Below are 27,689 nucleotides of genomic sequence, written 5' to 3' on the forward strand. Positions count from 1 at the left end.
AATCTTCCAAGATGGATTCGGGGATTCGGCTGAATCCAAAATAGTGGATTCGGTGCATCCCTATTGGTAATACCATTCTTTTTTTGTTTTCTGCTAAAATCGAATTATGGATTGTCGCCCATAGCGTCAGTTATTAGATTTCAGCAGAAAACAGAAAGCATAGATCTGACTGGTTGCTCATGGGCAACATAACCAGTGATATCTTTCTCCAATATTTTACCCAGCATAACAAATAGACCCCTAATTTGTTACACTGCTTGCAAGTGGTAGATGCAATTCAGCATCGCCCTTCAATTATTTTGACCTAGCGCTGAGTGCACAGACCAGCAATCCAGAGGAACGCAAGTGCTCTGTAAGGGAGCACTAAGGAGCACACTCTTGAACTTATGCCCCCAGGATAGGTAAATTGCTTCAATAATGTTCACTTTATGTTCAAATAGCAGGATTATTGCAATTGCAGGAAAAAAGAGGGACAGCAAACTAGCCTTCCAGTAAGATAAACAATTGAAAAGAAGTATGTGATTAGTGGAGCTACAAAGATTTACAAGAAATAGCACATAGAAAAAAAAAACTAATTTCTTAGTAAACCAAAAGCTTCTTTCACCTGCTCCTTCGTGGTTATTACTCGTCTTTCCCATCATTTGTGCCCCTCTCCTTGCCTTGCCTTTTCTAAACAGCACCCCTTTATTACCTTCTTCATAACTGCCTCTTATTACTATTACTTTTTTCATCTTCTAGTTTTCCCTACTACAGTTTCTCAGCTTCTCTTCACTTCTCCCTTTAAAGAAGAACTAAACCCTACCTTGTACATTTTTAACCAACAGCTGTTACCCAAAGGATCCTCTAATCAACTGCACCCATGCCTGTAACTAAAAGTTCTCTGGTTGCACATACCACACATGTTCCTGGTAGAAGATGGCAGCCACCAACCACACTACACTACTCTGCAGTCCCATAGCTGTTATAGGGGGAGCTAGGAGACTTGGATGGATGCACAGATGTGGTTGAGGTGGGAGGACTATTATTTGCAAGTGTACAGATGCGGTTTAGTTCTCATTTCTTCGTCTTCTGCTCCCACACATCACACATATATGATGTCATATGAAAAAGTTTGGGAACCCCTCTCAGCCTGCATAATAACGGACTCCACTTTCAACAAAAAAAGATAAGTGGTATGTCTTTCATTCCCCAGGAACATCTGAATACTGGGGTGTTTTTTTTAAACAAAGATTTTTAGTGAAACAGTATTCAGTTGTATGAAATTAAATCAAATGTGAAAAGTGGGCTGTGCAAAAATGTGGGTAATTTTACTAATTTGAATGCATGCAACTGCTCAATACCAATTACTGGCAACACCAAATTCGTTGGATTAGCTCATTAAGCCTTGAACTTCATAGGCAGGTGTGTACAATCATGAGAAAGGGTATTTAAGGTGGCCAATTGCAAGTTGTGCTTCTGTTTGACTCTCCTCTGAAGAGTGACAGCAGCAAAGGATCCTCAAAGCAAATCTCAAAATATCTGAAAACAAAAATTGTTCAGTATCATGGTTTAGGGGAAGGCTACAAAAAGCTATCTCAGAGGTATAAACTGTCAGTTTCAACTGTAAGGAATGTAATCAGGAAATGGAAAGCCACAGGCACAGTTGCTGTAAAACCCAGGTCTGGCAGGCCAAGAAAAATACAGGAGCGGCATCTGCGGAGGATTGTGAGAAGGATTACACACAACCCAAAGATCACCTCCAAAGACCTGCAAGCACATCTTGCTGCAGATGGTGTATATGTACATTGTTCTACAATTCAGCACAATTTGCACAAAAAACATCTGTATGGCAGGGTGACGAGAAAGAAGCCCTTTCTGCACTCACGCCACAAACAGAGTCGCTTGTTGTATGCAAAAGCTCATTTAGACAAGCCACAGTCATTTTGGAACAAAGTGCTTTGGACTAATGAGACAAAAATTTAGTTATTTGGTCAATTGTTAATCCAATAAACTTTATTATTACTGCTGAAATACTACTGTTTCCATAAGGCATGTTATATATTAAAAGGAAGTTACTACTTTGAAAGCTCAGTCAATGATAAAGGAACTCCAAAGTTTTAAGAGGGGTTCCCAAACTTTTTCATATGACTATTTATAAAAGAGTGAAGTTAGAGATCTCCACAATCCACTAGAGTGAAATTCCGCCAACCTCCATTAATTTTTATGGGATTTTGAAAGGCATATTTATCAAAGGGTGAAATGAGAGTGGTGGAATTTCACTCTAATGGACTGTGGAGAACTTCACTCTTTGATAAATATACCACGTAATGTGATGAGTTTTTCCTTCTCTTGTGATTTATCTTCTTCAGCTCTGTCCTACCTCTTTCTTATACACTATACATGTTCTCCCTCCATCTTTTTTTCCTTTCTCTTGACTGTTTTCTGCACATCCCTTGTAATTTCCCACAGATTTAGTGTAATTATTCAAGCTTAGTAACATTTCTGTTAAGACTGCTGCTTGTCAGGACCGGATTTGTGGCGAGGCCACAAAGGCCCACGTCTAGGGCGGCAAGTTTTTAGGGGTGGCATGCCACTCAGCCTCAACCACTGCTTGTCCATGTTGAAGAGGCTTCCACTTACTGACTGGTCTGTTTGGTGACAGACCAATTTCATAATATTCATAATTCTGCACTTGTCAGACAAAATTCAAGATCTATGTCATAAAAAAAAGACTATTCTCTCAACATACCTGAGAGTTTGATTCTGGTAGGAACCTGCTCCTTTATTCTGATTGTTTGATTTGGATTGGCAGGAAGAGAAATCTCCACTGCATGGACTTCCTTTGACTGCACCGCAAACATTCAGGTAATAATTGTATCCACCACTTGGATCTGCAGCCTGGTAGGGTGTACCTGGAAGGAAACAAAATAAAGTCTAATGTTTCAAAAGTTTTTGTAAACTATCTCTGGTACTTTACAAAGGGACCTGTCACCCAGACAAAAATAAACCTGTATAATAAAAGTCCTTTCTAAATTAAACATGGAACTCAAAATATTTTTTATTAAAACCTCCATAGTTATTATAAACAATTAAAAATCTTAGCTGTCAAGCAGTCAGTTCTGGCTTCCATCCGCCCCTTTTGTGACGTCACTGTGGGGCAGGAGCGGGTCTATAAATAGAGGGCAGCAGTGGGCCTAGGCCAAGTGCGGTTTGGTAGGGGGCGGGTTAGGGTCGGGTGTGGGTCTTGAAATTCTTGACATGCACATTACTAGCATGTATGGCCTGCTTTAGTTTGGATATTATTTCAGAGTAATCTCAAGGTAATGTTTGGTCATCTGGCCCCAAGTGATTGCATCGGTTTGGACAGGACTGATCATCAATAAGTCAGAACACATGGCGTTATGGTAGCCCAAATGAGAAGAAAAACATCTAATTTTGCCAGCCACCTAGCCCCATTTCTGTGGGGACAGTTTTCTTTGATGCAATCAGACACCCAGAGCTCAGCACAGTTCTTTAACAACCCAAAACACAGTCATAATTGGTCAAAGCATAAGATATAGATATGCAAGAGCACGGGTGGTCAGATTAAAGGCAGATTAAAGATTTTTCTTTGATGAACGACAGATTGTAGTGCAATCCAACCAATCCGTCAAATTATCGTGAGGTTAGTTGGAACTGAATGATTGCGCATCTAACGATTTTTCGTCCGACATCGGTCAGAAAATTGATCGGCCAGGTTAGAAAATGGTCATTGGTCACAGTGAAATGTATCTATTGTCCAATTGTTTGCAGGGCCAAGCAGGCAGCTACCCTCAGTTTTCCTGGCTTCAACTAGACAACATCGCTTAACATAGTCTTTTTAGTTGATGGACAAATCGTACATTTAAACGATCATTTCAAGATAAGCCTATGATAAGCCTTATGATAACGAAAAGATCTTTTAAAAATCTTTACATCTATGGCCAGCTTTAGGCAAATGTATTTCAAACTAAATTGCATAGATTTGGGATCAAAGTTGTGATGCAAAACACAGTACAGATACTTACCCTCTTTTTGCATAAGTGGCGACAAGTCAACAGAAATATCATGTTGTTTGCTTGTCAAGTTACAGCTGTTACTTTCCAGATAATCCCTGTGGCAGGCATACTCTGTAACCCATTCTATTTCATACCGACAATTTGTGTTTGCTGTAAGTTTGGGGCTTGATCCCTAAGGATTAAAAAGTAGAAACAATACCATACATAAAATCATTAATACAATCAAGAAATACCAACATCAAAGAGCACAAAAAGCAATCGAAAGAAATTCCTGTACATGTTTAAAGCATGTCAAACATTGTTTTAGATAGGTAGCATTCCTTTGGTCAGCATCAGAGGAGAAATGTCTGATTAAGTGGAAAAGAATGTAATCAGTGGAAACCTATGATGTCAGAAAGCATGGCAAAAACCAGATTAAACATGTTTTGCTTTCTAGATCAGGCAACATGGTTTGCCTTGCAACCAGGAAAGCAGTCAAGTAAGTAACACCCTTTCATATGCCTGAGGAAATAGTGGTTTCAGGTCAATAATATACGTTACCTATGTGAATTTCTTGCCAAAAATGATAAGATTAGTGTTAGCCTACCTCAGTCCTAGCTGAAGGACAGATAAATGTTATAGAGACAGCAGGAGTGTGGCCATTGCAAAAGTCTGGTATTTCTGCTTTGTCGTCTGTTTCATAACTGATTACAAGCCTGTAAAAATAGAACAGAAAAAAAAATATATAATTTTTTTTAGTTCCACAGCATAAAGTAAATAAGGAAATATTTAAAATGTATTATAAATAAAGAGAATCAAGGTGCTTTCTGACTAGATAAACTCAGACAGGGCTGTCAGTAATAGAAACTAACCGCACTTCTCGAAAAAGAGATGTCAGAACATTGAAAGAAGGCAAGTATGTGCATCAGTTTAAGCTCATGTGACGTGGTTATATGCTGCTGTGCTACATCTAAAATAAATTTGCAATCACATATCTCCTTTAACTGTCATTTTGCTACATTTATGGGAAAGGCAAGTTCATGACAGTTATATTTTTGCAGGTACACGTAAGGGATTCATTAACCGGAAACCCATTATCCAGAAAGCTCCGAATTACAGAAAGGCCCTCTCCCATAGAGTGCATTTTATCAAAATAATCCAAATTATTAAAAATGATTTCCTTTTCTCTGTAATAATAAAACAGTACTTTGTATTTGATCCAAGATATAATTAATCCTTATTGGCATAAATATGGGTTTATTTAATGTTTACATGATTTTCTAGTAGACATGATGATCCAAATTAAGAAAAATCCAGGAAAGTCCCAGGTTCCAAGCATTCTGGATAACAGGTCCCATACCTCACCAGTATCATGCTACATACATCTTCGGGAGGGAGTCGACAATAGAATATGTTTATATTTTTTACACAAAATGGCGGTGCACTCTACTAATAAATCTGAAGATGTACATGACCCCCATAAACGGGTTGTGCGAGAGATAAATGTATGTAATTTTAGATTATGTACAGAAAGTAGCTTTTAGTCCACACACGGTAATTTTACTTCAATAACTTTTTGACTTTTATTAAATTAATTTGAGATCGCCTAATTCATCATCATTTACTCAATTAAATACCAAAAAAATGAATTAATTTATATTACATTACAACAATTGTATGTATAAATGACGCGCTGTCTTAACCATTGAGAATCATAAATATAAAGTGCATTTTGCATTTGTTATTTTGAATTTCATGAAATTCAATATGATACTGGACAATTGGCATTTATTTCATATAAAAATGGATTCATTAATGAATTTGTAGGTGCATTCTTGCCACTGATGAGTTTATTAATGAATTTCCATATGAACTTAATTGATTAATTTTTCAAAATAACAAATGAACTTTATATTTATGATTCTTGTGATTCTCAATGGTTAACACGGTCATTTATACATATAATTGTTGTAATATAAATTCATTCATTTATTTGGCATTTAATAGGGTAATTGATGAATTGGGCATTCTCAAATTAAATAAATGTAATAAAAGTCAAATTATTGAATATAAAATTACTGTGTGCGGACTAAGATACTTTCTGTACATAATCTAAGTATATGAACCAATTATTTTTTATTTTGCTGGGCAACAGTTGCGGGACTGCTTAAATTACATAATTATATAGAATACATCACAGTGTACAGCATAAAGTCACTAGGCCCCCCAAGCTCATGGGAACATTAGTCATGGTACCACTTGGTTCTCTGCATTCCTGCCCCCATTACCAGTAAATACAGGGGCAGCTGCTCCCACTGTTACACATTTCAAAACAAAGTTCTAAAGGCATTTTATTTAACAAAAGTACTAGAGGTATTATGCATTTTTTTTTATATTTATAGTTTTTATTGGTTTCATTGAATCAAATAAATCCAAATACAACAGATATACAGCTGCAAACGTGTCAATGACTGGCAGCTGTATAACGTTACATAAAGATCCTCCTATAAAACTAGTCACTTCTCGTAACCTCTCGGGTAAAGGTTTTGTGCTTTTAAGAATTGTTTGTTACAAATTGTTACCTTTCATTAGCAGGAGAACTAAGAGCAGTCTTTGGCTGACCAACATTGTAAGCTTTTCCGCCTTTCAGCAAGCATGCAGCACTCCCAGAAGGACAAGCAGAGGTCTCTTTATCAGAAGTGCCTATTAGAGAAGAAACAGGTCAGTATGTTTAAAGCATTATGTACTATAAGGCGGATTTCTAATGAGTGGAATCTTTACAGATATGGAGAGAAACAATCATATCAAACCCTGTCTGTTATAGAAATAAGTTTCCAAAAACTGCAATATCTAGCAGTTGGGTAACTCAAGATGATATTGGTTCAACAGCTTGAATTACACCAGTATTCTTGGCTGCCCTAGGGTAACATTATGTGATCAGCTGTTTTCAAAGTAAATGACAGGTAGGTACAATGTCCCTTTAAGTAACTAAAATCTCATGTCTAGGCATTTATAGTTACATGAAACTGATTTGTGCTCTGAATGTAAAGGGAAGAATAGAGTCATCCAGAAGGGCTTATGTGAATGTATTTTTACTAGAATCAACCGATAGCAAGGGAAAGATGTAAATACACTTTTCAGAGTGGAGAGATCTGGAGGGGGTTATGCAACGCTCTATTTCTCAGACGTGACCCATACAGAGCAGGGGTTATGAGAACACTTTTCATTTGAAGTAAGCCATCCAAATATAGTGACGTACAGATCGTAACCATGGCATGTTCCCATTCCGTGGCACTTATAAATATCTTCCTTTACAGTTTGCCTTTGGATAAAAAAACAAGAGGACGCAACTGGCCAAATGAAAAGAGGGCTTGTAAACCACTGCAATTAAACCTTAAATTATAGATACAAAACTCTTGTTCTGGGTAGTCCCAAAGTTAGGTGAAACAAGCCCTGTACAATTTTACATTTACAAAAATTCTTATGAAATGTTCTGCTCCTACAGAAACTGCATGTTGATTTAATATTTTGTGTTTTGGGAGGCTTATGGGTATATTAAAACAAGCATTTGCTAAACATACAAAATATTGAGGGGAGAAATGAACCACCCGTTGTAAAAACCAGGATACTATAAGTCACCAAGGCGTTTCATGCCAGATAAGCAGCCAAGATCCATTAAATCCTGGCAAGACATCGAATATCTTTATATTGTACAACTGGGAGTACATTGTTTTTTTACACACAAACTTCAATGAGTTGCATGATGATTGACATCACTTTGCACGATTTATACTTTCTTTACATTATATTTGTATTGTATATTAAAACGTATTGTATATTAAAACGTAGTGGCCAAATTGTTGGCTAGTACCTGTAAGGGGCATGTGTAGGGAAACGGGATACCTACCCTAGGGAAATTAAGATCATATTTAGGAGAATGCTTATTAACTATTTTGTATACCACTGGGGATTATAACACTGCAGTCAAGTTTTTAGAATAATCAGTTAAAGGGGAATTCTACCCAAAAATGTTTTGCTTAAAGGGGACCCGTCACCCAAAAAAAATATTCAAAATCCTATTTTATTACATTAGTCAAGCAAAATTAAATTTAATTACACTGTATAAATTATTTGAATCTTGCTTCCTTCAGATTGCAATTTCAAAATTATAACTAGAGGGCAGCAGCCATTTTGTGGACACTGTTATTAAGGCAAGCGTTGCATCATGTCAGAATCTTGTTTGTGCACCAGAATGGGGGACCCCATGTCCTTCCCCATGCCCTGGCTACACAATTAAATGGTAAAGAGAACAGGGGAATATGTTGAGAGCAGTGACATCTAGGAAGTGCTGAATGGAAAGTGAAAGTAATTGTCTGCCCCGCCTCTATGCCCATGGCATAGAGGAGTGGCAGACAATATTTGATTGACAGCTGAGATTTTTAAATGAGTTTACAACAGCTATGAATGCTTTAATCAAAAATAGAAATTGGATTTCATGTTTAATTTGAAAAGGACTTTTCTTATACAGATTTTTGTGTCTGGGTGACAGGTCCACTTTAATGAAACTTCTCAGTCTAATTCTAAGCAATTTTCTAGTATGGAATTAAGAATGTTTGAAGTTATTTATATATGTGATTACAACTGAAATGGCATAGGTTTGTCCAGGACTACTGAAACAATGTAGCAGAAAACACCTCTCTTATGGCCAAGACCTTAAAGGAGAAGGAAAGCTACCAAAGCAGTTTATTGGCAATAGATTAGCCACAATAGTGCAAGCTATAAAACTGTATTTATTCTGCAGAATGGTCTACCATACCTGAGTAAACAGCTCTAGAAGCTCTGTTTGTTTCGGATAGCAGCTGCCATATTAGTTTGCTGTAACATCACTTCCTGCTCGCTCATAGCTCTGGGCTCAGATTACAACAAGGAGGAGACGAGAGGAGCAAATTGAGCATGCTCAAGCCCTAGCCCTGGAGGTTTATGCCTAAAACAGGAAGTCTGATACGGAAGCCCAAGTGTACACAATAGAAGGAAAGAAATGCTGTGTTTCTTTTGACAGAGGACTCAGTAGAATTACTTTGAGGGTTTACTGGTGTATTTATATAAACCTTTCTAATAAAGCTTACTTAATTTTAGCCTTTCATTCTCCTTAAAAGGGCACCCGTTAGTCGAAAATATTTTCGCCAACCAAAGGTGTGGGCTAATAGTTCCCGCACTCCGGTTGGGGGTAACCGTAGTTATTTTTTTTATTTTTTTTAAATTGCCCCCCACCAGCGCTTCGACACCCGCACCAGGAGGTAGCTCCCGGTTCAAGCAGCCATGTTGGGGCACACACATGTGCATAATGAGCGTATGACACATCTTGTTCATTATGCGAATGCAGTCAGAAGCTTATTATGCGCATACACTCTGCACAACATGGCTACTCACTAAAAAAAACAACCAGAGTGCGAGATTTATTAGGGGGAAATATTTTCGCCCAACAAGTGCCCTTTAAAGGGCATGTAAAGGCAAAAAAATAAAATCCCATTTTTACTTTCTTTAATGAAAAAGAAACCTATCTCCAATATACTTTGATTAAAAAATGTGTACCGTTTCTATAAGAAACCTGACTGTATGAAGTGAAATTCTTCCTTCATTTACTGCTGTGGATAGGAATTGTCAGATGGTCCCTAACTGCTGAGCAGGGAAACAATCATACTTATGAACAGCAGGGGGAGCCCCCGCCTTACTTCCCAGCCATGCAGAACTCAAGCAGCTTTATTTATGACGACCTCTAATCAGCCCAGACCACACTGAGCATGTGCACAGTCTTAGTCTTGCAAAGATGTTTAACAAAGTTACAAGATGGTGACCCCCTGTAGCCAACTTTGAAAGCATAAATTATTTGTTTGATTAGGCTTGTGGTGCAGTAAGTTCATGTTTATATTTAGTATACATAATACAGCATTTCTTTAATTCCCACAATGTCCTGCATGCATCTTTACAGGCGTGTTCATTTGATGGCTTCGGTTACACAGTTTAAAGACTCTAATGTCCTTTGATATGCAAGAAGTGTTATGTTCTCTGCATGTTTGTATGAGTTTCCTCTGGGTATTGCAGGTATCTTACAAACCCCTCAAAAACATAGGAAACGGGAATATGTTCCTGATGAAATGTGTATGTGGTTGGGAAAACACTGCAAAAAACAGACTGCAAATTTCACTGTGTTAGGAACTGATGTGAATGGTGAACAATCTCTGTAAAGCACTGTATATGTCTGTATGTATTATAGAAATTCAGTATAATTTGTATTATAGCATTTCAGAAAAACGAATGACTTACCTATGTTCCTACAAACATTAATGAACAGGTCTGTATCAGGATCCGAATCATCCACCAGGTACCCACCAGATAGTTTAATTAAGGGGTTTAAATCATGTTTCTTCAGGTCATTATCAAAGACGTAACATGGAACCTGTTAGGCACAGATAAATATCCTACACTTAATTTCACAAGATTTCAGCAAAAGAATATTGTTTTGTGAGTCCTCTGTTTTGTATAACTCTTTAACATCTATTCCTGGTCTATTATGTTTACTATAATGAAAACAAAAATAAGAAATATATAGGCCGAATCACATGACTTTTTGTCACAAAACAAGGAAGTAAAAAATGTTTTCCCCTTCCCACGCCTAATTTGCATATGCAAATTAGGAGTCGGATTCAGTTCAGTATTCGGCCGAATCCTTCGAGAAGGATTCGGGAGTTTGGCCGAATCCAAAATAGTTGATTCGATGCATCCTTATAAGGAACTCAAAATTTTGAGATCCATACAAATATTTTTTTTTGTAAAATATATCAGGTAAAACTTAGTCCCTTTGTAAAATGTATAATTAAGCAATTGAATTCTTAATGAATCAGATGAAAATTAAGCGTAGGACTGGCCAGATATGGGATGACTTTGACGTATTTGGCCAGCTTAAATATATTGCAATATATGGACAAACAATCCCTGTGTTGTTCAAAGGGTAAGGCATTTTTTAGTAGCAGTATGCACAAAATGTCTCTGTCTTAAATATATTGATAATGGGTTGAGTGCAGAGGACCTCTTGTAGTTGACTATATGTATTTTGTGGTCACACCCTCATTGCACCCCCGCCTAATGGTTTTAAAAAATAGTTGTGAGCACAACTTTCCCTTGTTTGTTATAGTTATACAGGAGCAGTGACCAGCTCCATGTTGTAGCTCCCACCCCTCCCAGCTATAGTCAGGTGATCCCACTGGTGTCCAATAAAAGGGCAGCCAAGTTTGGGAGTTTTACTTTGAAAGCAGCTAGTAAGTTGCAGGTAAAACTTAGTCCCTTTGTAAAATGTATAATTAAGCAATTGAATTCTTAATGAATCAGATGAAAATTAAGCGTAGGACTGGCCAGATATGGGATGACTTTGACGTAGTTGGCCAGCTTAAATATATTGCAATATATGGACAAACAATCCCTGTGTTGTTTAAAGGGTAAGGCATTTTTTAGTAGCAGTATGCACAAAATGTCTCTGTCTTAAATATATTGATAATGGGTTGAGTGCAGAGGACCTCTTGTAGTTGACTATTTGTAAAATATATGAACACATATCTTCATAAACATGTAGATAAAATTAGCTCATTAGTCAATAAGGAACAACCAAGTTACCTCTTTGATGGGTTTAAAGATGTCCTTCTTGCAAGCAGTAAATGTTCTCCACTCAAAATAATGCACACAGTCTGTTGAGGTAACAAATTCAGGGGTGCCCTAAAGAGCAAAAAAATATATTTTTATGATAGATATCTAACAAAACTTTCCCTCTTATAGCAACTATTGTTTATTAGCTGTTTAAAGCATATACATAAAAACCACAATGAAAAAAACAAAAAATAAGTAATAAAGCTATTATCGTTATGTTTACACTTTAGAGCTGAGAACACAAGTGCAGATAAATTTGGGCAACTTGGCCCAGTAATCAACTGGCAGGAAACTTTTCTTTTGTCTCAGTTTGAGACAACTTCTAACTGGAATATATTTGGAATCAAGTAGACTCCATTTGTACATGGTTTTCATGGTTAATGGGCATTAGTTGATCAATTTACTGGCTCCCCTATCTCATGTGATTGTTCATGCAATAACAGAAATTAGGGGATTTCCAGGGGGGCCCTTATGGAGTTTTGGAGTGCCCCCTATTTTCTGCTATTGGTTTATCAGCTTCCCACACTGAGGGTCTGTGGCCAGTGCTCCTGGACCACCTGATCTATGTGACAACTGCTTCAGACACGGATTTCTTTTCTCCTATTTGTTGTTTTCTATTGGTTATTCATGCAAAGACTAGAACACACAATGGCGCAAAGCTTACTACTGGTCTACAAATCCATTACAACCAATTAGCAGGTAACATTCTCTGCACAACTTTTTGAAAACAATTTCACGATTGGTTGCTATGGGTTATTAGACCTGGGACAAATTTGTGCCTTTAATTACATTGCACTAAAAATGCATGACAACTAAAAATTGTAACATTTGCTTTAATTCTGTGCCGCCATCTTTTTCTGATCTTCCAAAGGTACCCAGTCAGGCTTGGATGAGTGCATGCAAAGTGCAGAACCTTTTCCTTTTTTTCTAATCGTTGTACTTTATATGCACCCTACTAGAATTGTCATGCTGATACCTGGGAGGACTAAAGAAAATGGTGGTGTGCTACTCGGCAAATAGTACACTGGACTGGGGTGTTGATGAAGAGATGCACTGGCCATGCACAGCAGATAAGCACCTAGAATCACTGGGGGTGCCCAGTTGCACTCACCAGTGATTTTACCATTCCTTTCTCCTTTAAAGAAGGCAGAATACATTTGTTCACAGACATTTTGTATACATTAACTTCCCCTTAAAAGGAATCAAAACAGAGAATATATGCCTTTATGTTTTCCCTTACTGCACCCCCATACACACACAGAACAAAAACCTGCAGAGAATAAAAAAGACTGCCCTTGACCAGATTCTGAGACTGACCAATGTTTTTCCGCAGATCAAGTTGATGCTGCTTTGGACATGGTGTTCGGAGCCTGAGCATTGTTGTGTTGCGTTAAACAACAGTAGATTTTTACTAATCTGCGCAGAAGAATCTCCTGGAAGAGAAATAAGGCTACTTTAGAAGATACAAAGAGAGGGAGAAAAAAATATTCATCATTTCTAAAGGGCTTTGAAGCGGTCTAAAAACAGAACAGTATGAAATGAAAACACAAGCAAGAGTTTATTACAAAAATATGAACCAAAGATCTTTCACCCCAAAGGCTGCAGTGAACAGGCTGCCATTCCTCTATGGAACAATATCTGAGAACATGCAGTAATTCATATAAATTGATTTTAATGTAGTGTCAGTTGTAGTACTTCGCAGAACACGTAATTATATGAATAAAAATGTAGCAATGTGTTTTATTTTGCAAACATGCTGTTTTTTATGATCAATGCATGGAATTAGCATACTCTAATAGTGCCATTTTTAAGAGGGAATTTTTAATGGGTATTTAACTGGAAGGCCCATATGTATCTGCAGGGGCACAAAATACATCAATCAGCCAGGACCAGAATGGTTTCTAAGATGAATGCTCCTGTTTAGGAAAGGGACCAGAAGCGACATGGACAGCCATGCTGATCACGACCCATTGCTGCAAACTTCTACCTTTAGATGTAGAAAGTTTAGGTAGCAAAGGCATCTTGAGGGGGCCAGGTGGTGTGGGAGCCTCTTAGGTGGTTCTGTGTTTTATAATTCACTTTACTTTATATAAAAAAAATTATATAAAACATATATCTAAGTTATGATGTCCAGTATGCAGTACTTTGCACCGTATTGTGTCATTTAGTAAGCAGTTTTAGCAGGATGCTAAAGACCAGCATATTTTTAACATTTCACTATTGCTTCATGTTTGTCTGATGAAAATATGTAGAGCTGAGTGTGCATTTATTTTCCATTTCCCCAATTACCTATTAAGAAATTTCTGGTTCAGCTTCCATCTAGCCCTTACCTAATCTGTGAGTTTGAATTCTCTCTGGCTGGCTAACCACAAACTGTGCAACAAGGTGTTAGTGGAGATTGCATTCTAGTTCCCTTTGCTAATTTACTTTGATGCATCAACTGACATCTTCCTACACGGTTATGATCCAAGAAGCTTCAATTGGGAATGGAATTGCAAAATAGAGATGTGGCATGGCATCTTGGGCAAGTGGTAACCTGCAAAACAGAGCCATCCTGCTTTTAGGGTTAAATCCTATAGCTTTCAGATAGCGTGTACAGACAGATATAAATAATACCAGCAGAGGTTTTCTGGTGGTGAAAGCACATGACAATACGACTTGGCCTGGTGCCCCACCAAACCACTCGCCCCCCTCTACTCATGCCACTTGGTCTGTACCTCCAATTCTTGGTCAAAATGGCCCCCTCCAACTCTAAAGCTGGCCATAGATGCAAAGATCCGATCGTTCGAATCATCAAATGAACTGACTTCCCCATCTTCCGACCTGGCACTGACCATTCAGATCAAATAAAGTAGTAAAAGAACAGATCAGCCGATGTTCTGCCCCTGACAGCAATCGTATGAAAGTTATGTACGACAAAGGATAGTGACAGTCTCCCTCTGAAAATCGTACGATGGGCAATACATGCAGAGATATTATCGGCAGCCGAAAGAAACCGACCGTTCTCCATGGTCCGAAAATCGTATGAATCCTCGATTCGTACAATCAGATCTTTGCGTCTATGGCCAGCTTTACTCTCTGACAAATCGTGTAGGTGCACACTACACTCGAGGCATGCGTCTCTCCTGCCTCCACCCAGTACCGGCCCTGCTCAAAGATTACAAAAAAATTTTAATCTAAGGGGAATATAATTTGTGACCAATATGTTAGCTCCTCAATTGATCCGAACACTGTATATTCCTGCATGTTTAGTGATCTAATCAGGCCAAGTAAATGTATGTATTCATGGTTTGTGCATTTTGGCATCAACATGAAGCAAATTATGGTTAAAGGCCAAACAAACAGAATAGAACCTAGTCATGTATAACAAGTTCTAGACTTAATAAAAATTGCATTTGGTGAACTGGAAACAGGTTTATTATGATACATTAGTTGCTATCAGTCGGAGACAGGGAAGTCGAGCAATATCCATAATATATTGGGCCACAGAGTGCACATTTCCCATTCAGCAGAAATGCAAATGGATGCCAGCAAGAAAGGGTAAAAACTCCAGTGTACCTTAACTTGACCGCTCGAGTTCTAGATTAACATGGAGTTAAGTGTTCTACATCAATAGGACCACAATCTGCTATTCACCCCTATTTAACGTAATGTAGAGCTAATAAATGGGGAAATTCCAGCATTTAATTTTTCTGTCAGCAGATAGCCAAGATCTCTATTAGTTGCAAAATGATCATAGCTGTGTTTTTTATGGTCTGCTGCTATGTGTCTATTTTGGTTTATGACTCATGATGCATTATGACTCACGTGGAAAGGTTGATTTGTGTCTTCTGACATATTAAAATGTGCTTGAAGCAAAAATGTGGCAGTTGGAACACATTAAAATGCCTTCTCCAGTTATGATAACAATAACAGGTACATTTGGAGTCCTCCCTGCTGATTAAAGTCTTTAAATGTCTTTTGAGCTAAGCAGCTACGGTAATTTGCAACAGCCTGACCACCCTTACAATATATGTCCTTTCTTAACAATTAACATGCTTCAAGGACAGTGCCAGATGCAGTGAATCTGCTACTCCGCTGCCACAGAAGCTACATTCGAAGCACCATAAGTTATATGACTTTCTGCTGCTCTACACCTGACTTACTATCTCTCTTAGTACACATAGCACTTGGCTTGACAAGCCAACCCAAATGTATTGGAGGGGGGCAATGTGCTAGGAACCCCCCGTAAATATAATCACTTACCTTAGATGCCACCAGCCTGGGGTACTACCTTTTGTGAACTGCACTGCAGTTCTAATAAAAGTGATTAATGCATTGGCACCTAACAGTACATTTGGGTTGACTTGCCCTTCAGACAGAAGGCAAGAATAAAAAGTTAAAAAAAAAAAACAGCAACATTTTATTAAATATATGTTTTTGGCTTCCGGGTTGATGCTCCTTACAACCAGAAACTATTTTGATTTGTAGGCTGGAAAGAAGACAAGGAACACTAGTAATTTAAAAAAAAAAAAAACACAATTCGCAATTGCAATTGAAAGCTGCTTATAATACAAACATTTCTGACTAAAAAGACTTTAATAACTAAAAGTCTAAATAAAAGTGAGCATTCCCCCCTACCCGCCCCCCAAAAAAATAAATTTTAGAGTTATATTTTTGGCGCCATTTTAGCATTTAAGTAACACTATGTTATTTTTTTTACTTCCTGATGAAGGCTTTGATGTAGGGGCCGAAACGTTGAATAAATCCACTTCTCATTTCTCACAAGACCTGCGAGTGCGGTTGTATACATACATATATATATATAAAATTAGAATTAGTCCATATGGGAAACATACAATAACAGAATGTAAATGAAGAACAATCACATTCGAGAATCAGTGGCATGTGTCAAGACAAGTGGAAGGGGTTGCCCGTCTGTAGATCTTACAGTCTTAAGTGGAATATATGAATTAATGCTAAATGACTGATACTGAAAGCTACACCAAAAGGGAAGAACTCACCAGACAAACCAACTTGTTGAGAGGTATTTTTGGTTAAATCAAGTGCACAAATTGCAGTTTCCTTTCCTCCGCATTCTGTTGCAGGTAAGTTAGCACAGACATTGATTTTGTAGAGTACATTTTTATCAGTATCAAGGGCGTCCCAATTGTGCCTGTCAGAACAAAAGAAGCAAGATGATTACAAATATATTCCACTCATCTGAATATGTGTTGGTCTCATTAACCTAAGATAACTACCGGAAGGAACACACTATATTTATATTAGGAGGAACATATATCATCTGGTTCTAAAAGTAACTACTAACGTTTTATGACCTATACAGCATTTTGGGGAGGCAATCATAGAGAGGGACCCAACTATAATATATACACTCCATTTTATCCAAATAATCCACATTTTTAAAAATGATTTTTTTAAAATCAGGTTTTAGAGTTTGGAGCTTAATGTATAAAAACTCACCCACGTTCAATTCATTCCTATTGGATTTTTAGAATTGTATTTATCAATGGGTGAAATTTAGAAGTCCCAATCTACTTAGTTACATAGTTAAATTGGTTTGAAAAAAGGCCAAAGTCCATCAAGTTCAACCCCTCCAAATGAAAACCCAGCATCCATACACACACCCCTCCCTACTTTCTCATAAATTATATATACCCATATCTATACTAACTATAGTATACTAACTATACTAACTATAGTTTAGTATCACAATAGCCTTTGATATTATGTCTGTCCAAAAAATCATCCAAGTCACTTTTAAAGGCATTAACTGAACCAGCCATCACAACATCACCCGGCAGTGCATTCCACAACCTCACTGTCCTGACTGTGAAGAACCCCCTACGTTGCTTCAAATGAAAGTTCTTTTCTTCTAGTCTAAAGGGGTGGCCTCTGGTACGGTGATCCTCTTTATGGGTAAAAAGGTCCCCTGCTATTTGTCTATAATGTCCTCTAATGTACTTGTAAAGTGTAATCATGTCCCCTCGCAAGCGCCTTTTTTTCCCAGAGAAAACAACCCCAACCTTGACAATTATCCTCATAATTTAAGTCTTCCATCCCTGCACATCTCTGCACTCTCTCCAGCTCATTTATATCCCTCTTAAGGACTGGAGTCCAAAACTGAACTGCATACTCCAGATGAGGCCTCACCAGGGACGTATAAAGAGGCATAATTATGTTTTCATCCCTCGAGTTAATGCCCTTTTTTACCAGAATTGTATTTCCTTTAGTAGCCACAGAATGACACTGCCCCGTATTACTTGTTATCTACAAAAACCCATAGGGGCAAATTTACTAATGGGTGAAGTGGCTAACGCTAGTGAAAATTCGCCAGCGTAACGTCAATTCGTTACTTTGCCGATTTACTAACTGGTGCTGGCGTAAATTCGATAGTGAAGTGGACCTACTCTAGCGCTACTTCGCACCTTTACGCTAGGCACTATGGCGAAGGGACGTAACTACGCTAATTCACTAACTTGCGGATTTTACTGAACGTTACCTCTTGCGCCAGACTTGCCTTCGCCACCTCAGACCAGTCGAAGTGCAACAGAGTACATAGGACTTGCTTCAAAAAAAAGTTGACATTTTTTCTAAGTCCCAAAAAACTCTGGCGTCTTTTACTTTTTTTTTAAGGGTGATAGGCTGAAAAAGATCATACATTTTTGGGGGGCACCCTACTTCCCCCCTACATTTCCTAACATATGGCACCTAAACTATACAGTGGGCACATGTATAGGGCAAAATATCACCTCTATTTTATTTTATGAAGCTTTCCCAGGCTTGTGTAGTGTAATGTATTTGCTGCTACATATACGTCCATTGTACTTTAACTTGGCGCTGTATGCAAATTAGGCATCGCTAGCGTAACTTCGCTTTGCTTGACGAATTAACGGTAGCGCAACTTCACTACCTTTTCACCTCCCTGAGCGCAATTTCGGATTTTAGTGAATTAGTGCAGCAAAGCCAACGCTGGTGCAACTTAGACAGTAAGTAAACTTGCCCCCTAGATCCTTTTCATTTAAGGAAACTCCCAACACACTGCCATTTAGCGTATAACTTGCATTTATATTATTTTTGCCAAAGTGCATAACCTTGCATTTATCAACATTGAACCTCATTTTCCAGTTTGCTGCCCAGTTTTCCAATTTAATCAAATCACTCTGCAAAGTGGCAGCATCCTGCATGGAATCAATAGTTCTATAAAATAGAACAGTACTTTTAATGCCCACCTCCAGGTCATCAATAAACAGGTTGAAAAGCAAAGGACCTGATAGAATATGGTTCTTAAAAAAATAAAAAAAATAAACATAAGAATAAATAGAACGTGGGTGAGTTTTTATTTGTTACGCTCTAAACTGACATTTTGATAAATCTGCCTCTAAAAGTTAACAAATGTGAACAAGCCCTTTAAACAGTGATTACTAATGGCCGATACCCAGTATTTCACGGATACTTCAGTCTGCCTGTAGTTCAGACTGACCAGACCTAGAGACGCCATCACCAAACTGCACATTCACAAGCTAAATTTACAATAAAGATAAAACATAATGTCAACAAAAAAAAGCTATTAAAGTTTTGGCGAGGAAAGTTCAATAAAGCAGCCAAACAAGTTTATTGTGTGAAGAAAAGAAAATATTCACAGGTCACAGCACACGGTTTATATTACTTAGAAGCACTGCTGTATAGTTATAGTACAGCACTCCCCTGCAATATAATAACCAACACACCTAATGAGTGAACTGCATCATTACAGAAAAAACAAATAAAGAGGGGGGGTATAGGATCGGTTAACCGGAAACCCATTTTTCAGAAAAGCTCTAAATTACGGGAAGGCCATCTCCCATAGACTTCATTTTATCCAAATAATCCACATTTTAAAAATGATTTCCTTTTTCTCTGTAATAATAAAACCGTAGCTTGTACTTGATCCCGACTAAGATATAATTAATTCTCATTGGAAAAAAAACCAGCCTATTGGGTGATTTACATGATTTTTTTGTAGATTCAAGGTATGAAGATCCAAAATACGGAAAGATCTGTTATACAGAAAAACCTCCACACATCCCATTGTTACTTTACTTCATAATCCTGCATTATTGACATAAACAAAGGGCTATGGATAGGACATAAAATCACTGTGGTCTGAATATTTCTTCTGCCCAGAACTACTTTAGTTTGCTAAATAAAGATTATTACAGTGTTCCATTAAAGTGACAGTTCACTTTTAACTAACTCTTCTTTGTCAGCATTTAAATGGGGGTTACCTCACCCCAGCAGCCAAAAAATGATTACTTTATAATGCTAAAATGTTATCGCTCCTATTTATTTCAGTCTCGCATTCCAATTATTGCCTGACTGTTAGTGTAAATGAGACACTAGTAACCAGATATCGCTGCTGAAGAAAAATCATAATAATTCAAAAAACAATTGCAAGTGGTCTTTTGATTTAAAGGTGAACTACAACTTCGGCCTTGTGTCTTTATATGGTCATGGAACTACTCGGTAACTTATAATATCCTTATATTTTACAAGAGGGGGGACTTTATTCACTATATTTTCTGTTATACAATTTCATTGTTAGGTAAGGTTTCAAGCAATTTTACAAGAGGAAATACAAGCAGCAGGAAAGTCTCATATCCAACGTCCACAACAAAACAGGGTGAATAATAAAATAACAGCGGTCGGCCTTTGTAAAGAAAGAAAAAAAAAAAAGTTATGTGCAATAAAGAATAAGCAAACAACATCCGTGACAAGTATTTGCAGGCATTTCACGCTTGTGTTGAGTTAAAGAAACAGTAACACCAACATATTAAAGTCTCCCATAGACTATTATAATTAAATAATTGACATTTTTTAAAAGTGACTTCCATTTTCTCTGTAGTATTAAAAACAGTACCTTGCACTTGATCCAAACTATGAAATAATTAATATTTACTGAAGGCAAAAAAAGCCTATTGGGTTTATATGATTTTTTAGTAGATTTAAGGAACAGGGATCAAAATTACAGAAAGATCCCTTATCCAGCAAATCCCAGGTCGAGCATTCTGGATAATGGGTCCCATACCTGTACTATTGTTGCAGCCATTCAATGGAGAAAAGGCTCAGGTTACATAGCAGATAAGCTCTTTTTTACACAGCAGCTTGTTTATATGAACTATAGTAGTGTTTCTGAAGCAAACAGATCAGTTTTACCAGTGCAGTGCAAAAGTAGATTATAGTTTCATTACTTTCAAACACTTTCTTTTTTAGGTGTTACTGTTTCTTTAACAGTGTTAGTCACCTACAATTTTTTTTTTCCTAGGCAGAAAATGGCACTATTCTCCTTGTTATACGTTACAATCTGCTAGTTTGACAAAGGAACATGGGTTGCTAATTTGGCCACCTACATGCAGGGACAAATACCCCAGTGATAATACACAGGCTCCACAACTGAACATTCCTTCAGTTGGGATTTGGAAACCTACAGTCATATGAAAGTTTGGGAACCCGTCTCAGCCTGCATAATAATTTACTCCACTTTCAACAAAAAAGATAACAGCCGTACTGTGTCGTTTTCTGAACAAAGATTTCTAGTGAAGCAGTATTCAAATTAAATTAAATGTGAAAAACTGGCTTTGCAAAAATTTGGGTACCCTTGTAAATTTGAATGCATGTAACTGCTCAATACGGATTACTGGCAACACAAAATTGGTTGGATTAGCTTAAACTTCATAGGCCGGTGTGTCCAATCATGAGAAAAGGTATTTAAGGTGATCAATTGCAAGTTGCGCTTTTGTTTGACTCTCCTCTAAAGAGTGACAGCATGGGACCCTCAAGGAAACTCACATCACAAACAGAGTCGCTTGTTGTATGCAAAAGCTCATTTAGACAAGCCACAGTCATTTTGGAACAAAGTGCTTTGGACCGATGAGACAAAAATTTAGTTATTTGGTCATAACAAAAAACGCTTTGCATGGCGGAAGAAGAACACTGCATTCCAAGAAAAACACCTGCTACCTACTGTCAAATTTGGTGGAGGTTCCATCATGCTGTGGGGCTGTGGGGCTAGATCAGGGACTGGGGCCCTTGTTAAAGTCAAGGGTCAGATTAATTCAACCCAATATCAACAAATTCTTCAGGATAATGTTCAAGCATCAGTCACAAAGTTGAAGTTAAGCAGGGTTTGGATATTCCAACAAGACAATGACGCTAAACACACTTCAAAATCTACAAAGGCATTTATGCAGAGGGAGAAGTACAATATTCTGGAATCGCCATCAGTCCCCCGACTTGAATATCATTGAAAATCTATGGGATGATTTGAAGCAGGCTGTCCATGGTCGGCAGACATCAAATTTAACTGAACTGGAGAGATTTTGCATGGACAAATGGTCAAAAATACCGCCATCCAAAATCCAGACACTCATCAAAGGCTATAGGAGGCGTCTAGAGGCTCAACTAAGTATTGATGTAATATCTCTGTTGGGGTGCCCAAATTTATGCACCTGTCTAATTTTCTTATGATGCATATTGCATATTTTCTGTTAATCCAATAAACTATGTCACTGCTTAAATACTACTGTTTCCATAAGGCATGTTATATATTAAAAGGAAGTTGCTACTTTGAAAGCTCAGCCAATGATAAACAAAACTCCAAAGAATTAATAGGGGTTCCCAGACTTTTTCATATGACTGTATTATCCAAAAAGCTCAGAATTATGGGATGCTCATCTCCCATAGACTCCATTTTAATCAATTCACATTTTTAAAAAGTATTTCCTTTTTCTCTGTTATAATAAAACAGTACCTTGCACTTGATCCGAAGATATTAACAATCCTTAAGGTGGCCATACACAGAAATCTGCTTGTTTTACCAAACGAGCAGATCTCTTCTCGATACGCCCACATTGAGTTGGGTGATAACGGGTTGATCCGATCGTGGGCTCAACGATCGGATCCCAATACGGGTGGGTAGATCGCATCGATGCACAGATGTGGTCCACGATCCGACAGGTTTTTACCCCTGCCCAACTTTCGGGCAGATATCGATCAGGGAAGCCTGTCGGAGGGCCCCAAACACGGCCCGATAAGCTGCCGACTCGGTCTGTCTGCAGCTTTTACCGGCCGTGTATGGCCACCTTTACTGGAGGCAACACAATGCCATTGAGTTTATATATTAACTGTTTTTTTTATGGTAGACAGAGGGTATTGAAACTATTGAAACTCCCAACTACGAATAGCCTGAATTTACTAAAAAAAATACATAAATAAATAAATAAATCGGAACTTAAAAAAGCACGTGAAAAAAGTCTCAACGAAATCAAGAGACAATGCCAATCATGCAACTTTTCTGAATTGTCGCACAAAAACCGGCGTCAAAATGCCATAATCCCTCAAACACCATGAAGGCAAGAAACATCTACCAATGGGAATCTGCCATTGACTTCGACATGACAGGTTTTATCTGGAGTATTTTCAGATTTGTCACTTTAATTGCATAGTAAATCCCAAAAAAGTCTTGCTTCCCGACAAAGTAAGGAGATCCAAATTACAGAAAGATCTGTTATTTGGAACAACCCTAGGCCCCAAGCATTCTGGGTAACAGGTCATGTATTCAATACAGTCTCTGTATTGGGCCCCAGTGCAACACTGTACACCAAAAAGAGTAACTTTCCTCAGGTTTTCTGTTTTGCCCCATCTCATGGTTTCCAGCAGCACATCAGAAAGAGTAGCTGTTGATCACCTTACTTGCAATTTGATACATTAGTTCAGGTCTGTCCAACAGAAGGCCCATGGGTCAAATGCACATTAAAGGGGTTGTTCAGCTTCAAACACTTTTTCCAATTCAGTTGGTTTCAGATAGATCACCAGAAATAAAGACTTTTTCCATACTTTCTATTTTCTATTTGCTGCTCTGGGAGGGGGGGGTTGCAGACTCTTTCACTTTTCTAAATTGATACATTTAGCGAATACATTTGTTCGTTTTGTCCCTGCTGAGCAGAATCCCTGAGTTTCATTAAAGGCAGCTGTTAGAATGGTTACAATAGTTTCTAATACTCCAAAGATACTGCTGAGAAATGTATCAACTAATTGTTTCAAATTGAAACAGTTCAGATGCTCTGGATCACTGAGCTGTCAGACCAGTGTCGGACTAGCCCACAGGGATACCAGGAAAACTCCCAGTGGGCCCAGGTGTCAGTGGACCCTCCTGCTTCAAAACAAAGTGACTAAATAGATTTAATAATAGATTATAGCATGTAAAGAAAAAAGACTAGCAGAATAGAGGTTGCGCAAGGAGAGGAATTATAATAGTACTGAGAGTGGGCCCCTGATCCAAGGTTTTTTGGTAGGCCCCTGGTCTAAGATTTTTGGGTGGGCCCCTTATGTCCCAGTCCGACACTGTGTCAGACAAACACCAGAGACACGAACATTTAACTTTAAACTTAAATTTTGGGGAAACAGTAAAAAATAAAAGATAAAAAGCAACTGAAAAAAGTATTTATGATGAACAATCTGAAAGCAACTGAACTGGAAAAAGTGTTAGGAAGGCGAATAACCCCTTTAAGGTGGCCATACACAGGCAGTAAGTAAGTCAGCGGCTTATCTGTCTGTGTATAGGGCCCTCAAACATGCCTGCAAGAGTGAGATATGACCAAAAATAATCAGGTATCAGTCAGGTTTAAAAATCCATTGGGGGAGAGGAATGCATAAGCGTATCCTTGCACCTACGGCTGGCATTCCTATAGTTGTGATCCGATCTGATGTAGTGGGTATATGGGGGAAAGATATACTAGTCTGGCAACCCAACCAAACAAGCGGGTCTTTCAGTGCGTGGCCCCAGTCAGACATATTTGTATATCATTAAATTTAACCTTGCCCTTACATACATGTATTTTAAATAATTTCAAAAACATGGATAGCACTCCATTAGCAGCCCTTTCCACTGTCCAGCGCATGCAGCCTGACTTGAAGTTTTGCCAGCAACTAATGAATTCAATTGTAAGATATGTTCTGTCTACGGATGAAACTTCATGAAAGATTCAGCCAAATACCGAACCAAATCCTAATTTGCATATGCAAATTAGTGAATGAGTGGAAAAAACATTTTTTACTGCCTTTTTTGTGACAAAAAACAATGTGATTTCCCTTCCTGATTCTATCTGGCCAGGCACAAGGATTAGGCCGAATCCTGCTGAAGAGGCTAAATCCTGAAATGAATCCTGGATTCTGTGTATCCCTTGTTCTGTCACAAAATAATTTTTTTGAGTCACATTTACTTGGGAGCTGGCCAGGAAATATCAAGGAACAAGGAAGGGTTATAACATTTATCTACATCTGGGCTGTTAGTGGCACATGTCTGTGAGTGCAGATTAAGATTAAAGATGGTTTCCACCTTAATTAGCTACTTGATAGCAATAACAGCAGAACACTTACACGGGTACTACTATTCATGCTTAAGAAGCAATATTGCACATATGTACGTACTATGCTGTTCCAAATGGTAAATATCCCAACTAATATTGTACATCCACACGAAGCCTGAAAAAGTACGAGCTGTAGGCAATTTTTTTTTACCTCCCCTCCACACACTCTCTCTCGGGCCCCACAAAAATAAGGCAAAACACAGCTGTGTTTTACCATGTTCTACTTATCCGCAACATGATAAGAATCCCTTAGAAGTATAAAATAGCACTACACTGTTTAAACATTTTGTGTATTCTTTTTTTTTTTTTTTTTTTTTACTTGATACAGGTATGGAATACGTTATCCAGAAGCAAAACCAGCCTATTGGGGTTATTTAATGTTTGCATGATTTCTAGTAAACTAAAGGTATGAAGATCCAAATTACGGAAAGATCCATTATCCGGAAAACCCCAGGTCATACCTATATATTTTCCAAATTGTAGGCATAAAAAGGAAAATGAGAGGGAATCATTTAAGAGGTGATTTTTTTTTTCAATTACTGAAAACAATTGGTAACGAATTCAAACAGACATTATCCCATAATAATCTGTATTGCAAGAATTTATGTCTCAGCACATTAAACGTCAGATTTATCCCAAAAAATTCAGTTTTTCGAGGGTAGTTTTCAGTCAAAAACTCAAATTTTCGGGTTAAAACATAAAAAAAACGAATTTTTGGGGGGTTTTGTAAAAATAAAAACAACCTGAATGCTTCATCTTCCTTTTATCCTTTAAATCTAGCTATCCGAAAATTAATGATAAATACCATTTTTTTTTATTGATAGACACTTTGGGGCAGATTTATTGTGTTTTCAGTGAAAATTCAAGTTTTCAAATGGATTTTATACACTGACCCTGTAAATAGCTCAAATCTGAAAATACACCACCTAAAACCTGTCGAGGTCATGTAGAAGTCAATGGCAAAGGTCCCTTGAGCCATTTGAAGATGTTAATAGCCTGCATGATGTTTGGGGGTTTTTTTCGGTGGGTTTCGCTCAAAAACCTGAGCAATTCAAGTTTTCTTCCCTCAGAAGACTCGATTGAGTAAAGTTTTCGGGTGTTTCCCATTCAAGTTTTTACTTCAATTAGAAAACATTCAAATTGTTCATTCGAGGTATAAAAAAAAAAACCTCACAAACCTCAAACTCGACCTTTGATAAGTAAGCCCCATAGACACAAAGATAGGAAAATATAGGATTTTTTAAACAATCTCTTTTGCACATTTCTAGAGTAAATAGAGATGCTTGTTATTATCCTTGTGTTCACATTTTTAAAACTCACACAACGTGCAGCTCAACTAAAACCAGTTCAGCTGACTCTCCAAACAATATGCAACTGATTGTTTGTTGGCTGCCTTACTGGTTCATCCTGCGCAATTCTAAAACAAGTCTGGCCACTTTGTAGGCATGGTATTTCACTTAGCAAATAAAGATTGAAGTATACAGGATGCCAAAGTCTTCTTCCTGACCCTTATGCATAGTGTTCACCCGAGTCCAAGTCAAGACAAAATACCAGTTTAATACAATTACAGAGTTTTTTTATGCCAAAATCACATGGTAGCAACATAAGCCCACTCAATGGCAAATATTTTGTAATGGAAGTAGGAGCATCAAAATCAATGCTATTTTAAACTGCCAGTATCATTTATCCTTACCATCAGAGTGAGTGCAGAGGTAAACACATGGTATTATATATGCATCCCCATTTTATAGGCACACAATATTTTATTCTTGTCCAACTACTTTTCCTTATGTTTTAGAATCATATTATACAAGGTTGGTTTCATCACATATTGCTGTAGGTTACATACCCTTGCCACTGTATCAATTAAGGGATTGCAGTATTTGTGTGTTAATTGATGTCTAGAATAGTGGAAATAGAAAAACTTTTCTTAGTCTGGAAAATTATTTCTCTCCGACTGGTATGGGATCTCTTATGCTGAAACCCTAAATCCAGAAAGTTCTGATTTTCAGGAATGCCAATGCCAATAAAGTCCCCTTGAAACAAATAATTCTGATTGTTTAAAAAACATTATATCCATTTGCCCTGTAATAAAAAAAGTAACCCAATCCAATTTGGCTTATTTAAGCAGTTATGTAATATAAGTAGCAAAACTTCCCATAGTTCTTATCACCTATCAACTGGTTACCTTATTAAAAGCAAACAGCTCATTGGCTGGTATGGGTTACTACACTTTGGCAAATTTTGTTGTTTCGTGATCTAAATTATAGAAAAAGAAATCCTTATCTGGAAAACCCCAAGTCCCAAGCATTACAGATAATAAATCCCACAGCAGAATATTTTTTGGCTGTAAGAACCTGCAAACTTGAATAGAACAGTAGCTTCTCAAAAATATAGGTGACATGTCAATCTGTATGAGAAGTGAACCACCTAAACCAAGCCAAACACATTTCAACTGTTATTATGCAGACAATTTGCACTATGCAATATTTGCTGACAGCCACCAAACACGTGACATTTTGCATATCCTGAGCAATATTTTGCAGTTTTTTAAAAATTGTATTTCCTGCTATTTCTATAACTCTTCTAT

The 27,689-nt window shown here is 37.6% G+C and overlaps 1 protein-coding gene across 1 annotated transcript in view; it reads right to left on the bottom strand.

The window, feature by feature from the left end:
* The window catches only part of igf2r.L (insulin like growth factor 2 receptor L homeolog), a 90,442-nt gene that overhangs the window by 59,863 nt on the left and 2,890 nt on the right, over positions 1-27,689 (bottom strand). The window contains exons 2-9 of the mRNA XM_018262972.2: positions 16,697-16,848; positions 13,011-13,126; positions 11,664-11,762; positions 10,320-10,452; positions 6,578-6,698; positions 4,603-4,711; positions 4,026-4,188; positions 2,729-2,891 (exon numbers count right to left, since the gene is read on the bottom strand). Of these exons, the coding sequence (XP_018118461.1) occupies positions 2,729-2,891; positions 4,026-4,188; positions 4,603-4,711; positions 6,578-6,698; positions 10,320-10,452; positions 11,664-11,762; positions 13,011-13,126; positions 16,697-16,848 (1,056 nt within the window). The remainder of the gene's footprint in view (positions 1-2,728; positions 2,892-4,025; positions 4,189-4,602; positions 4,712-6,577; positions 6,699-10,319; positions 10,453-11,663; positions 11,763-13,010; positions 13,127-16,696; positions 16,849-27,689) is intronic.

Source organism: Xenopus laevis, chromosome 5L (genome assembly GCF_017654675.1).
Source record: "Xenopus laevis strain J_2021 chromosome 5L, Xenopus_laevis_v10.1, whole genome shotgun sequence".
Lineage (NCBI taxonomy): Eukaryota > Metazoa > Chordata > Amphibia > Anura > Pipidae > Xenopus > Xenopus laevis.